The sequence below is a fragment of the Lissotriton helveticus genome, chromosome 7 (genome assembly GCF_964261635.1).
Source record: "Lissotriton helveticus chromosome 7, aLisHel1.1, whole genome shotgun sequence".
NCBI classification, from domain to species: domain Eukaryota; kingdom Metazoa; phylum Chordata; class Amphibia; order Caudata; family Salamandridae; genus Lissotriton; species Lissotriton helveticus.
This window is the reverse complement of record NC_136068.1, coordinates 453,172,758-453,188,950: the sequence shown is the minus strand read 5'-3', so window position 1 is coordinate 453,188,950 and position 16,193 is coordinate 453,172,758. Positions and strand designations below refer to the sequence as shown.

At 46.8% G+C, this 16,193-nt stretch overlaps 1 protein-coding gene across 1 annotated transcript in view; it reads left to right on the top strand.

Moving 5' to 3' along the window:
* Positions 1-16,193, top strand: part of LOC144768599 (uncharacterized) — a 149,447-nt gene that overhangs the window by 29,030 nt on the left and 104,224 nt on the right. The window contains exon 2 of the mRNA XM_078652396.1: positions 761-878. Coding sequence (XP_078508522.1) covers positions 873-878 — 6 coding nt within the window. The 5' untranslated portion in view covers positions 761-872. The remainder of the gene's footprint in view (positions 1-760; positions 879-16,193) is intronic.

The following is a 16,193-nucleotide window of genomic DNA, read 5'->3' as shown; positions in this document are numbered from 1 at the left end:
ATTACATGTAATACTGATTTGGCAGAAAATCTTTTTGCACCTCAACCCTATTGAGAGGTCGCTCCGACTGATCACCATTAGGCTATAAGACTGAAGGAGCAAGGTAAGAAGCCATACATAATGAAAAAGATTGGGTGCACTGGTCTGGCTGCTGCTTCGATGGGAGCTCGGGTGATTGACAGAGTGCAAACAGATAATAAATGACTGATTGTCCATTGCAAAGTCAAAGTCTGTGACCAGAGCCTGGACACTAGCGTCTGCCTGAGTGACCACCTCAGTAAGAGGCCATTTACGGGAGAGCTTCAGATACAAACTCACTCTGTAGAGTCTGATGGGTGGAGGCACGTATTATATATTGTGTACAGTGCAACCGGTGGGCGAACATGAATTAAGTAAAATAGGGTCGGTATTGGGACATATTTATTGTGAATAGGGTTATTGTGTGTAGAGTCTGGGTTGCGGGCATATTGTGTACCATCGGTGGGTTTTGGGACATGTATTGTGTACCAAGAGTAGGTTGTATGACATGTATTTTGTACAGCCGGTGGGTTTTAGGAACTCTTTATTCTGTAAGACTGTGGGACTTATTTATTGTATACATAGGGTGGATTCTGGGACATATTTATTGTGTGCAGGGTGGGTTGGGGTTGGTGCACTGCACATCCTGCATGGGAGTGCGGGCGGAACCAGTGGAGTGACCTGTGGCCAGTTAGCCTCAGGACTCTGTTGACCTACCTTTATTTTGTTTCTGGTCTCCTAGGTGACCAGGGAACTCCAATGCCAGGAAGGCTGAGCCCTGTTTGTGGATCCCTTCGACATTCCACAGAGGCTGAGCACTTTATACAAGGGGCCTCTCGTGTCCTTGCTCCACCATGGCGGTAAGTGTGTGATCCTTCCACATACAGCCGAGCACGAGCCCTCGCAAGGGCAGTGGGTTGAGAAGCTCGGGCGCAAGGCCTTTGATTAATGCTGCATTTGGAGAATTCGTGATATGGTTCATGTTTGTTTCGGAAGATGCTGCGTGTTTGCATGTGGTGTTAAATGGCTGCATGTTGATTCAAAAGGCATCCAGAGCCCGCACGCATGTCACATACATCACCTTTGCCCATGATCAAATCTGAAACCATTGATGTGCAGCCAATCAGAGAGGCCGGTTTTAAAATGGCCAGAGCCATTATTCTTCAATTGTGCCAAACCATTTCTTAGGATCACAGATAAAACTGGCAGACCACCTACAACGTGCTATCATGAAGATTGGCAGCTTGTCATATATAAAGTGACAAACGTTTTAAGCAGGCTGAATTGAACGTTCGTATGGTCTGCGTAAGGGGCACGGTCTTCGGAGTGCCTCAGTCACTCCTCTGCTCTTCACACCACTCTCTTCTCGAGTCACTTTGTTCGTTATCTATGCTTCTTTTCTCATCGTTTTCTGAAATGCTTCATCTGCATATCTCACGCCTCACCTCTTTGCTCCTCAGCACAGTCTTATCTCTCTCCTGCCTGCCCGCACTTCGTTGTTTCATCTCCTTCACTGCATCAATGCTCCCAACACACACTACGCCCTTACCCGCGCGCACTGCACTTTCTTTAACTTTCGCCCTGTCACTATTTCGATAACTAGGTACCGCCTCTTCACAGCTCCACATCCAGGGCTTTAAGTGGGCCGGGTCCGGCCGGTGCTCAGCACCGGTAGTTCTAACAAGCAGGTGCTGAATCGTGTGCCTGTCGGGCTCTCCCTCACCCTAGGTGGAAAAAAAATCTTAACTCTGCAGCAGGACCACTCTTCACTGCCTTTGATGTAACCTTACAGTGACTCATTATAGTTCTTCACCGTCTCTTCATTTCAAAACAGAAGCATTTTCAATATTATATACAATGAAGACCTATTTGTTGTTTTTTTCATCTTATGCTATGATCAGCCATTGACAATGTCCATAGTCCTGGCTTGTTGTAGGTGTAATATTACAAGTCGTATTATATATCTGGATGCAGAAGCAGCAACATAATAGGCGGCACACTGTGCTAATCACAGATTTTTAGCTCGTGTGTTTTTAATTTATTTTATTTTTATTTATTTTGAAAGTTTTATATAGCGCGGACAAGATCCTTGCGGATATCAGAGCGCTTTACAAAGAGGAGTACATGGGAACGCATAGTCAGACAGATAAATCAATAGGTCACATAGTATAAATGGTACAAATAGGTGGCTACAGAGCCAACCTGTGTACAAAATAGTACAAGTAAATGGCACAAGTAAATGGCTACAAAGTCAAACAAGTGGGAATCAAACAATTAGTAAAAATGATTAAGGTTGAGTGAGAGAGTTCGACGGAAGGATGGAGGACCCGTTGGGCGGGGAGGTGTAGTTGTGTGAGGTGTTGCAGGGGCGACGAGGGGGACGAGGGCGTTTGCTGCGTCTAGGAGCGGGTATTGACGCCCGGTTTGGGGCATGTTGAGTGAGTGAGTCAACCGGATGGGTAGGGAATAGGTTGGGAGGGGAGGTGGGTGAAGGGCGTATGGGGTGTGTGGCGAGTAGTTCCTTGATGTTGTGTATGTCATCTTTGATCTGAGCGAGGGTGGCCATGATGTTGTCCATCGTGGGGTAGGTGGTGGAGGTGGGGGCGGCCGTCTGAGGGGAATGGTTGACCAGGAAATTCGTGTGCAGGTGGGAGCGTGGGCTGGTGTTCGAGGAGGTGTGCGTTGTGTTGGTGTGCGGGAAGGTGTTAGGGAGAAGGGATGTTTTGGGCGGGAGGGGTGTGGATGGTGTGGGGTGGGAGTTGGTGGTGTGAGTGAGGGCAATGATGGTAGGTGGGTGGGTCAGGGTGTATGCTGGGAGACTGATAGTCGAGGTGGGGGTGCAGGAAGGGTAATGGGGAGTGAGAGTAGGAGGGGAAATGGAATTGGGACTGGTCATGTTGTGGGGAGGGGGAGTTATGCTAAGAGAGGAGGTGAGAGGGTAATGGGGACTGGGGATGGGGGGGATCCATGTTGCGATGATGGTTTAGGTTGGACTAGGAGAATGCACTCTAGTGGTGCACATGTGCAGGAAAAAACAAAAGCATGCAGTAGGTTACACGGTGTAAGAAGTACTAGTGATCAATCGGCGTATCCCAAATGTAAGAGTGTGCAGAGAAACATATACATACAATAGGTTACAATAGGTTATAGAGTACAACAGTGTCACTGGTGATCAACCAGATATATATATGGGGTAGTGCCACCATCAAAAATCCAGAATCATAGAAATCAGAAATGACATTAGTTGGCAACCAAGGTAGATGAAATAGCATTGCATTTCAAATGTTCGAAATACAGGTAGAAGAATAATACTGCGGTAAAAGGTATATGAGGTAGCAATCTGCGCATTAAAAATGTTCAACATACAGGTATAGGTACAGTACTGCAAAACTAGGCAAACATTCTTTCAGATATGGTGTAGCAATCTGCATTACAAATGTTCAGAGTAAGGCTAGGCGTGTACTTACAATAATAGGCAGACATTCTTGCATATATGAGGTGGCATTCTGTGCATTACATATGTTCAGAATATAGTTAAAAGTATAATAATACAATAATAGGCAGGCATTCTTTCACAAGATGGTGTAGATACCTAACTGAGCCCAATGCTCAGTAGTTGTGATTAGTCTAGGGTGATTAATTCTTGGCGAGTGTTTAGATAGAGAAGAAAATGACTAATCCAGGATATCCGCCCATGAGAGAGAATAGTCAAATATGTCTGCCAAATAGGTGGGGTAGAGATATTAGTCCTCTGTCTGCTGCTATTACTATAAGCCTAGGGGGAGGAGTTTCACCCTCCATCCGAGCCAGCAATGCTCCAGCTATCTGGGAGGAATGCTTATCTCTGTGTGGGGGAGTTAGATTGAGGAGCCTCATGGACAGAGGTAGGGGGGGGATTTATGTTACAGGTTTATGGCTCCAGCCATTTTGGACAGAGGAGGTAGTTTAAGAGTGAGCAGGCGGGTAGGAGAAATACAAATACCTCAAGTCTCTGTGTGCCCCCTGAGTCCGACCGTAGAGTCTTTCAGCAGCAATGCATTAGTCCACAAAGTGTCTTAGTCTCTTCCGATTTGCTAAAATTTGTGAATTGCTTGTGATTGAACTCCACAGATTAGATTAGATCATGGCTCCAAGCCTGTATCACCATGAGACGCAGCGAGGTAATCACCCGGTATCTAACGAAGCCGATGGGGGCTGGCTTCAGTCTTCTGTCGCAGAACCGCTCCCGCCCTTAATTACACCGGCCACGCCCCCTTGAGAGACACCCCCATTGTTCAACCCACTTAAAGCCCTGATAATCACAATTACAATTACCACGCTAGGCCATTTCTATGTGCAATGTACAGAGAGGCCAATGATTGGATGAGCATGTGTTCAAAACTCCCTTATATCTCACCGACAGGCACTTTGAGACGTCTGCCCTGCCGACTGGGGGGGGGGGGGGCTGATGAAGCCCCGTGAGCCCAATGGGTGTTGCACGCCTGCGCACAGCCACATAAGAGCTGTTGTTTTCACACTGCTCGCTGTACATGAGCAATACTTTGCATGAAGAACTACACAAACAAAGCATCAGGAATAAAGCAAATGCTGTTAGGGAATGCAAGGATAAATGAAACGCAAAATGTAAAAAGGAACAACGTCGCCACACTCCGGCAGAGAGAGCTGTGTAAGTTTTTGGTGGCTGCGACTGTCGCCTGTGGTGAGGCACAAAGGGACATTTACAGGTGGAGCACCGGCACCACTAATGCCCCCCCCCCCTACAAACATGCCATTGCCTCTTTAAAAAAAATGCAGGTATCGGAGGAAGACTTTGAAATAGAGGTGAAATGTAAGTGTGTGGAGAAATGGTGTTCAGAATCAGCCATGGTCACCTCAGTCGTTATCGCACTTTATTAACGCTGGAGTAGTTCTCTCCTTAATTATTTGTATGTTAATAATATTTGAGAGGAGTAGGCTGAAACCAGTGCGCAGCATGCCCCTCTCTGTGTGAAAGGTCGTTTTACCAGTGCGTTTCCAATAGATTTTTTTTTCTCCACTTGTGAAATCAGGTGGGTTTAGCGAGTCCTTTGCAACTGTTCGTGCACATCGTTACCCCAAATTTGGAACCGAGCTGTATAAACCATGTTGTCAAAATGTGCAACAGTCCCTGTCTTTGCTGTGGGCTCGGCCATTGAAGTTTTAGCACGTACCACCCATGCTGGAAAGTAGGGGGATCCTGCCGAGTCCTGGGACCTGGCTGGGATCCAGCCAACTCTGGGAAAGAAGCTGAATTTGTCCTGGTGTTATTCCCGACCCCGGGACATTCTCGACAGCGCCGCACGTTGTCTGCATTCCTTTCGGCGCTGCAGCCTGCACACAGCACGAGGCGGCTTTATTACTTGTACTTCTAGCGGGGCCCAATACAAAGGCCTGATTAAAGGGCCACAACCCTTCTTTTGTTCAAGTATCCTCTTGGCTGGGAGCCATCTGGAGATTAGCACCTAGATGACAAGGCAACGGAAGGAAACAAAAGGCCCACAGTTTATCCCTTCACAAGTACTTTAAGGAAACTATGATTTGTAGGCATGTTTTTGACTTTGTTCAAACCCCTATGAAAGAGATGTGCATGCACTGCAAAAATGTAAGATTTATCTGTGTGTATGAGTGATTACACAAATGATAATTTAGATGACATCTACAAAATGTATTTTTTATTTATTCTTTTATAGTGCTACTCATCCAGGTGTAGAGTGTCAGAGTGCTTTAAATCACACACAGAGACACAATAAATCATATTTATTTTTAGGGTTTTATATAGCGCAAACTTGACCCAGCGTACAGTAAATGTTACTTAGGACAATAAGTGTAATGTGTAGGAATGACATTTTGTCCATACCTGCAGATTTTAAATGTTAAGAGTGAATGGGTGGGAAAAATGCAAAGTCAGGATATAAAACGTAACATAGTGAATAGGGTTGTCTGTACTAAGAAAACTGTAATACTTCCCAAAGGAACCCTCTTTATAATCTTAGAATAACAACAGAGTGAAGAAGTAACAAAATGATCTCGGTGTCAAAATAAGTAGCCCACTCACCTATCAACTTAAAGTACAAAGCCTTTCATATTACATACATTGCATTGTGTTCATTCTCAGCAATAGAGCCAGGGCATGAGTTGGTGGTACACACTGGTGGATAGCGTCCACCCACTATTTTCACAGGGTGAACGCTGTCCACCCTGCCAGAAAAGTTGAGCCCCACTGAAAAATATGATGAATACGTCTCAGTGTAATTTGCAAACACTGTCATAAGGCATCCTTTTGTTGGAGTCTCCTGGCTGGGAGCAGTCAGGATCCTCACACCTAGAAGCAAATGCGACAGAGGGGAAACAAAGGCTCACACATTGGTAGCACTTCTCACATTCTTAAGAGAGGCAGCTTTTCACTTTGTTCAGTCCCTGTTTACAAGATATGCATTTGCTGTAATAATGTCAGAAATGTTGGTCTTTCCCAGAATTTACACTAAATAAATGTAATTTATATAGTGTTTAGTAGCCCAGAGGAGGTGTTGAAATAATTTAAGTACCACTATTTTCCCTTCTAAAGCACTATGGGTAGAGGAAGTTTACGCAGATGAAAGGCAACATTGTTTTATGTGTAGCTTAAAAAGTGTGAATCTTCTACCTAAATCAGGAGGGTTTCCTTATATACTCGAAAAATGCTCCAATGTAATCATGATAGACATGTTAAACATATATGTGAGGGCTTAAGATCTGATGACACTTCTTATGAAGCCACTTCCTGTGATGTCACATGCTGTGATATCACCTGCCGCAGTGTCACACGCCACTTTTAATCTGCATCTGACTGAGACTATTCCTTCTCTCATTGATACTGAGCAAAATCTGAATGCCCCCATTTTTAGGTGGCTAACAGATGCAGTATCTGTGTATGCCCCCCGTTCTGGCAGTAAATTTCGATCTTTGCGTCCCCCAGCACCTTGGTACTCGGATGAGTTAAAAATCCAACGTGTTAAATGTAAAGCCTTGGAGAGGAAGTGGAGAAGATTCTATTCCATTCCCTCTAAACTAATTTACAAGGATGAGCTAAAAGCTTATCATGCCAACTGTAAACGGGCCAAAGCTGCTTACATTACCTCTACTATCACTTCAGTGCAGAATTGTCCTCGGACTCTTTTTGCTACTGTTAATAAACTCACAGGTGCTGATACTGTCCCTGCGTTGCCGGCTTTAGATGGTAAACATTGTAATGCTATCGCTGACTTTTTTATATCGAAGGTTCAGGACATTCATCAATCTTTAACTTTCCTTCCTCCTCCCACTGATCCTTCTCTACCTGGCTTCTGCTGCAATGTCTCTGTCCCTCCCACTGAGTTTCTGCACAACTGGAAATTATTTGATGATGTCTCCTTCCTGTCGTGCTTAAAAAGCATTAGGTCAGGATCTCCTCGGGACCCTGCCCCAATGAAGATATTGAAACAACTTGACCTCGAACCACGTAGATTCCTAATGAGGCTACTTAACATCTCTCTCAGTGTCAGTCAGTCAAAATACTCTTTATTCGATTTTTGTTAAAATCATAAAAGACATAAAGCAAACACAAATACAATTTTTTTAAAAACATCACTCGATCTCATTACAAAAAGTTTTCTGCTTAATGATTACATTTCATCAGGTTGTTACTCAAAAGTACAAATCTATTTACAAATATTAAGAATTTTTCTTTAGGAACAAATTTGAGTTTAAAACAAATCTATCCGGGGTAATCTTTTTTTCCTAGATCTAAATGCAGCAGTTAAATAGCAAGCAACACCAAACATGGTGTAGGTATCTGCTAACATTTGGAGGAAGATTAAGGCTGGCCTTATTTGAGAAAAGCCCGCCGCTTTCAAGACAGGGAATAAATATTTTTTCCTTTCGCTACTATAAAAGTCACAAAAAAATATAAAATGAAGGGTGTCTTGAACTGAAAATTGATCACATCCGCATGGCGGACCATCATCAGGTTTTGACCACACCGGAAAATTTCCTAGAGAGTAATGGATTAAGTTCATCCTGAATTTAGTTAAGAGGAGTCTATGAAGAGGATTAGTCACAATTTTTAAATAGGGTTCCATGGTGGGCGAAGTCGTTAAAACAATATGTGCCCTCACCATGGGTTTCCTCAATTCCAATTCTTCTCTATCCATACAAACCCTCTCCAGAAACAATTGCTTAATCAATCTGACATCCTCCCTCCTGATGCTGGATGGGTCACTAAAAAGTTCCGGTCTACCCAGCATTAGTAATGTAGATTTAATATATTTTAGCCAGGGAATTCTCATGGCGTTATCCCTTGCAATGACGTCCTTTAGAATGGCATGGTTTAGCGTCAGCTCGGGGTTCAACCATGTTTTGGCCCAGAAAAGGAGGGGGGCTAATTTTAGTTTGTCAGAGATATATGGTAAACCTATTTCCTCATGAATAGAGAAAATGGGTGTGGAATCAGGGACAGATAAAATGTTCCTAATGATACCATTTTCTATCCTCTGTATTTTTGCCGTCTCTGCATAACCCCAAATCGCAGATCCATACATAGCGATTGGAACGCACTTACTGTTATATATTTTAATCACCGCCTCCATTGGTTTGGCTCCCAGTCTTTTTGTAAAGGCCAGCAGGGCTGATGAGGATCGTGCTAAGCTAAGACTTTTTGCTTTGATCTGGGGGGCCCAGGACCCTCTTTGGTCAAAAAGGACTCCCAGATAAGGAAAGACTGGAACCCTAGAGAGAATCTCCCCTTTGCAAATAAAAGTTTTTTTCTGCAACATATTCACTTTACGACCAATAATCATAGTGTGGGACTTGGAGACGATGATTTTCAAGTCTAGATTCTCCATAAAGGAACCAAAGCGGTCCAGAAGAATCTGTAGGCTAATCCCTGTGCGTGCTATCAGGACGGCATCGTCCGCGTATAGGAGGGCTGGGATCTGAGCTCCTCCTACACGGGGCACATCAGCCAATCCTGTTTCTAGGTGTTTCCCCAGGCCATTTATATAAATAGTGAAAAGAAGGGGGGCCAGGATGCAACCCTGGCGCACCCCTTTTTCAGATTTAAAACTTTCCGTGCACCTTCCATCCCTGGTGACTCTTATTTTTGCCTTGAGGTCTTGGTGTAACCTTGCCATAAATGCCACCAAGGACTCCTCTATACCTAGCTCTAGTAGAATAGTCCATAACTTACTCCTATTCACCAGGTCGAAGGCCGAGGAGAGGTCCATAAAGGCCAAGTAAACTGACCCCTCCCCGACCACCGTATACCTGGAGACTAGAAGGTGGAGATTGGAACATTGTTCCAATGTCCCCCTATTCTCGCGAAAGCCGTATTGAATGTTCGAGAGTCCCCCATTCAGTTCTAAATTTTCCCTTAGTTGGACCAAAAGGACTCTACCTAAGATTTTAAAAGTAGAGTCGATAAGGGAAATTGGGCGATAGCACCCGGGGTCCTCCCGATTTCCCTTCTTAAAGATGGGAACTATTATGGATGTTGCCCATGTTTGAGGTAGGAATCCTTCGGCTGCTGCTCTAAACACTCTGGTCAATACTTTACTCCAAATTACTGGGCAATATTTAAAAAAGTCTGCCGGGACACCATCAGGGCCAGGTGCCTTGTTTTTTGTGGTATCCATAATGGCTTTTAGGACTTGCTCTTCCGTAAATACCACTGTGGCTGCACAATGGGCCACCTCAGTGGTAATTGGGCAGACTAATGGTTCACCCCCATAAATATAGCTAAAATGCTGTACCCATCTCTCATCGGGAATTACACAATCTGTGTTCAGATTGTTCTCCCCTATAAAAAAGGAGTGGTTAATGATTTCCCAGAACTGTTTACTGTTTTTTAGTACATCTACATTGAGTAGATCATTCCATGCATTGTTCTTGATCTCATTTTTCCTTGCCCTCACATTGGCTTTATAGGCCCGTCTCAGATGAGAGATTAGCTCTTTATCCCTTTCCTTGGCCTTAAGGGCCAGTTTCAATTCCCTATGTGACCTTGAGCATTTGCTATCAAACCATTTGTGGGGCATTGTGGGGTACTTTGATTTGGGTTTTGTAAGATCCCTGACAGTTTGTGCACAGATACAATTAAAAGCTGTGACAACCTGAAGGTTCGAAGCAGTTTGGTCAAGACAAGTTTCTATCGGTCCCTCAATTTTGGGGAGTAAGGTTTCCATAAACCGTTCCTCCATAGCCATACCCCATCTGAGCCGTCTGCCCTGATCACTGGGCACCGCCAAGGCGCAAACCCGGGGCTGATCCACCTGTCTGCGCCATAAGTCACTCCAGTGTATTACAGTTGACAGAGGGTTATGATCACTATGGGGTGAAACAGTAACTTTATAGTCACTTGTCTTTGAGATTAAGCCTATGGACATAAATATGTAATCAATTATCGTCCCCTTAATTGTGCCTTTAAAAGTGGGGACCTTCTCATTAGAAGCAGTTTTGTATGATTCGTATATATTAAAATTAGCACACAATAGGTCAAGTGACTCCCCCATTTTGGTGTGTTCAAAGTGAGGAATGCAGACTCCGGCCGGAGAATCTGCATCTAGTGATTGGCAGGGCAATTGACATTTGTGGCTATTAAAATCACCCATTAAAAAAATTTCGAAAGGAGTATGTGAATTTTGACTGTATTTATTTATCAAGTTCTCCAAACAATGCACATGTTCAAATTCATTTGGTCCACCCCAGGCGTTGTAAAAATTAATTACTAGTATGGTGCAGCTTGGGGAGACTGTCCATTCTATCGCTAGAATGTTTGGGGAACATGAATTCAATAGATTAAAAGTTCCTGCTAAGTCTAAAGAAAAAAATGTAATAAGCCCCCCTTTTGCTCTCCCCGCGTTACTGGTACTAGCGGGTATTATGAAACTTAGGAAGCCATCTAGGGAAAAAGAAAGTGAAGTGTCCCATGTTTCTTGCAGAGCTATGACCTTATGTTTAGAAATATGTTGTATCCAAGTAGGGTCCGATCTTTTAGCTCTTATTCCTGCAACGTTCCAGGTCATAAATGTGCATGATAGGGAAGTTACCCTCTCAGGCATAGCTATTGTAGGTGATGTTAAGAGTGTGGGTAGTCAACCGTTAATGTTCAGGTCACTTAAAGGATTAAAACGATTAACCAAATCCATAATAGGGCCTGTGTTATGGTACGTTTGTAAATTTTGACAACATCCCCATCTCATGTACCCTGCGCCACCATCAGAATTATATACCTGGTTGTAACCATCATGTGGACGCAAGAAGGGAGCAGGGAAAGAGCTAGCCTCTACCCGTGAAGGCAAACTAAATCTCAGTGACTCATTCCCCCCTGGGTAAGATGACTGAGATCTTGGGTAGAAAAAAGTCAAATCCACAACGCCAATCCCGCCAATACTAATATTCCATCCAGGTTTCGTAATTAACCCTACCACCCTTGGGTCTTGAAAGTTGATTATAATACACTCACCCCCCTGCTTTTTCAAAGTGTTCCCAATCCAATTGACCCTTCTGACCCCAATGATCAAGCCATCCACATCTCCTGGCAGGGGTCTATTTACCCGCAGCCAATGCATGGCTTTATTTTTTAACATATCATATGTTTCCCTTTGGCCATCCGGTAGGGGAGGAACATTGGTGAGAATGGCCACATATGGATAAGAATCAGGGGTAAGTTGGACCGGGGGAATCCGAGTTAAAGGTTTATTAGCATAAGGTTTTGGTGGGCAGCGTTCTGGGGCAGCAACACTCGCGGGAGCACTATTTCCCACAGCCATACTAGCATTATTTCCACCGGCTGTGTAATTACCATTCCCTACATAGCCACCCTTATTTACTAACTGAGAGACAGGCGGCCCATTTAATCCATCAATAGTTATAGCGGGGTTTTTATCTGTGTCTATCAATGTACCCTGGACACAGTCCATAGTAGATGGTAAAAGTGAACTCTTTTTATGAACCACAGGGGCACAATTTTTTATGCTATCCTTAGTACTTTTGGCCATTGTACTAGTGCAGTTGATATTAGTACGCCCAGGGCCACTATTGTTTACCGGTGGTCGGGGTGCTGCTATATTTTTTTTATTATTATTCAGTCCCTGTTTCTGCTGAGTAGAAACCCCACTTACTTTAGCGGGAAACAACTCGACCCCCGTAACACCCAAATCCTGCTCAACTGGATTATTTTGTCGCCCGGTCTCGTCCAATTTGTTCTGAGCCTTAATTAATGATTTTACTGAGAAAAAATTATCCAAACTAGCTTGTTCAAAATGATCAAGTTGTTTTGCTAACTTCTCCAGTTTAGTTTCAAGGGGATTTAAGAGGGAGCGTATAAGTTTTTCCAAATCCAATAAATGTTCCGGATAAATCCGCATTTGCCCAGGAGATGCTATGGCAATGGGGTTTATTTCTATTATTGGTGATGCCGGAATCTTAGGATTTTCTACGTCTATTAGGGTAACCAAATCCTCCCCCCTTGTTACCTCATTAGGTTGTTCAACTAGGGCATGGATTATGGGTGTTTTGATGGCCAATTTCCTAATCTTCCTTGCTGGATTAGGGACTATGGATTTTTTTAAAATTGTAACCCTCTTCCTCTTTGAGCATACTTTGGGCTTGACAGCGTGTACTTGAGCAATTGCTTTTGGTGTGACATTTTGTCCTATACGCGCAGTATTAGAAGCCTTTAAATGCTCTGAAGATAGGGCGGTAACCACTGTATCTATGGGAGAGGCACCCAACAACTCATTACATACAGATATATCATACAGTGTTTCTTGTGTAAGTGGCAATACTGTAGAAGATAACGGGGTGACTAGTGCAGGGAAACTTTGTCCTATGTGTTTTTCAAGGGGATTTTTCATCAATTCGATCGATAACCTTCGTCCAGCGCGTCTTTCCGCCAAGGCAATTTCCCTGTCAATATCTTGGGGCAAACGCTTAAAATACGAATCTAGAGGCCCCATCACCGCAGTTTCAGCATCACCCATGGAAGTCTGTAAGGCAGAGGTATTTAAGGTATTCGCCATAGTTTTCAACCCCCTGCTGTCCTTGAATGACTAGCTGATCCTGGTAAACAATTAAGTACTAAATTGTAATCAACCACAAGCCTGTAGATGGAAAAGGGGTGGCCCAGCCCGGCCTCCAGCGGCCCCGGACGGCCACAGACGGTCCCGCCCTTGTCCCGGGCTTCTCCCGGTCGCTCCCGCTCGCTCCCGCGAGATAGGGATACTAGGCTCCTTAAGACTCTGCAACTACGTGATAGGCGTGGGGCGTGGCCAGCGGGGAGAGCAGCCCAGGTGATGGTGATTGGGCGCGCAGGGGCTCCTGGACACTGGAGTCCCCTGCCTATGCTCGCAGCCCCGCTGGTTACTCGCCTGTCCCCGCGCTCCTCCTGAGGTCTCTGATGCTGCCCTGGCAAGCGACGCGAAGCGGGTCCGGCGAGTCGTGAAGACGGTTAGAATCCACAAAGGGTCAGCTACGCTGTGAGTCCACCGTGCTCCTCTGGCGTCCTGGCACTGGCAATCCGTTAACAAGGGGTCCCAAAAGCACAAGGTGAAATCGGCTTTTACCTCCGTTGGCGGGGGGCGTGGCCAGCGGGGAGAGCAGCCCAGGTGATGGTGATTGGGCGCGCAGGGGCTCCTGGACACTGGAGTCCCCTGCCTATGCTCGCAGCCCCGCTGGTTACTCGCCTGTCCCCGCGCTCCTCCTGAGGTCTCTGATGCTGCCCTGGCAAGCGACGCGCTGCGGGACCCGCGAAGCGGGTCCGGCGAGTCGTGAAGACGGTTAGAATCCACAAAGGGTCAGCTACGCTGTGAGTCCACCGTGCTCCTCTGGCGTCCTGGCACTGGCAATCCGTTAACAAGGGGTCCCAAAAGCACCAGGTGAAATCGGCTTTTACCTCCGTTGGCGGGGGGCGTGGCCAGCGGGGAGAGCAGCCCAGGTGATGGTGATTGGGCGCGCAGGGGCTCCTGGACACTGGAGTCCCCTGCCTATGCTCGCAGCCCCGCTGGTTACTCGCCTGTCCCCGCGCTCCTCCTGAGGTCTCTGATGCTGCCCTGGCAAGCGACGCGCTGCGGGACCCGCGAAGCGGGTCCGGCGAGTCGTGAAGACGGTTAGAATCCACAAAGGGTCAGCTACGCTGTGAGTCCACCGTGCTCCTCTGGCGTCCTGGCACTGGCAATCCGTTAACAAGGGGTCCCAAAAGCACAAGGTGAAATCGGCTTTTACCTCCGTTGGCGGGGGGCGTGGCCAGCGGGGAGAGCAGCCCAGGTGATGGTGATTGGGCGCGCAGGGGCTCCTGGACACTGGAGTCCCCTGCCTATGCTCGCAGCCCCGCTGGTTACTCGCCTGTCCCCGCGCTCCTCCTGAGGTCTCTGATGCTGCCCTGGCAAGCGACGCGCTGCGGGACCCGCGAAGCGGGTCCGGCGAGTCGTGAAGACGGTTAGAATCCACAAAGGGTCAGCTACGCTGTGAGTCCACCGTGCTCCTCTGGCGTCCTGGCACTGGCAATCCGTTAACAAGGGGTCCCAAAAGCACAAGGTGAAATCGGCTTTTACCTCCGTTGGCGGGGGGCGTGGCCAGCGGGGAGAGCAGCCCAGGTGATGGTGATTGGGCGCGCAGGGGCTCCTGGACACTGGAGTCCCCTGCCTATGCTCGCAGCCCCGCTGGTTACTCGCCTGTCCCCGCGCTCCTCCTGAGGTCTCTGATGCTGCCCTGGCAAGCGACGCGCTGCGGGACCCGCGAAGCGGGTCCGGCGAGTCGTGAAGACGGTTAGAATCCACAAAGGGTCAGCTACGCTGTGAGTCCACCGTGCTCCTCTGGCGTCCTGGCACTGGCAATCCGTTAACAAGGGGTCCCAAAAGCACAAGGTGAAATCGGCTTTTACCTCCGTTGGCGGGGGGCGTGGCCAGCGGGGAGAGCAGCCCAGGTGATGGTGATTGGGCGCGCAGGGGCTCCTGGACACTGGAGTCCCCTGCCTATGCTCGCAGCCCCGCTGGTTACTCGCCTGTCCCCGCGCTCCTCCTGAGGTCTCTGATGCTGCCCTGGCAAGCGACGCGCTGCGGGACCCGCGAAGCGGGTCCGGCGAGTCGTGAAGACGGTTAGAATCCACAAAGGGTCAGCTACGCTGTGAGTCCACCGTGCTCCTCTGGCGTCCTGGCACTGGCAATCCGTTAACAAGGCATCTCTCTCAGTGATTCTCGTGTTGAACAGGATTGGAAACATGCCATGGTCGTTCCCCTACAAAAGAAATCTGGTGTGGACATTACTAACCTGGCCAACTTTAGGCCTATATCCCTGCTGCCAGCTTGCTCTAAAATATTAGAACGCCATGTCAACTTTCAGCTAAACGAGTTTGTTGAAAATACGGGATATCTTCACCCATCCCAATCAGGCTTTCGCGCCAATTATTCCACCGAATCCGCACTTCTGGGGGTGACTGAGCGACTCCGACACGGTATTGATAGTGGTGAGACCTTTGCGCTTATCCTTTTGGATTTAAGCGCGGCTTTTGATACCGTGTCGCATTCCATTCTATTGGAGTCCCTTCACTCCCTTGGCGTTGCTGGATCTGCGCTTGCCTGGGTGGCCTCATTTCTTAATGAGCGCACTTTTCAGGTATTTTCAACCAAAGCTGAATCGGCGATCTGTTCATCTGCTTACGGCGTTCCTCAGGGGTCTATATTGAGCCCTTTGTTGTTCAATATCTACATCAGACCCCTTGCTACTATCGTAGAGGACGCCGGTCTGTCCATATACTCTTATGCAGACGATACGCAGATTGTGTTTTCCCTGTCTGGCAGTAGGTCTCAGGACACCTCGGCCCTTAAAATCGGCCTTTCTCGGGTTGCGGCCTGGATGCAGGTTAATCTGCTAAAACTCAATGGTGATAAGACTGAGGTCATCATACTTGGCAAACATAAAGATCTGTGGGGCCCTAGACACTGGCCCAGTGACATGGGTCCACTGCCTACCCCCGTGCCAGTTGTTCGTAACCTCGGCTTTCTAATCGACGAGAAACTCTCGATGCGACAACAGGCAACTAAGGTCACTGCAATCTGCTTTAATACCTTACGCTGGTTGCAGAAGATCCTATGGATGTTGCCTGAGTCCACTCGTCGAACTGTTGTTCAGGCTCTTGTAATGTCCCG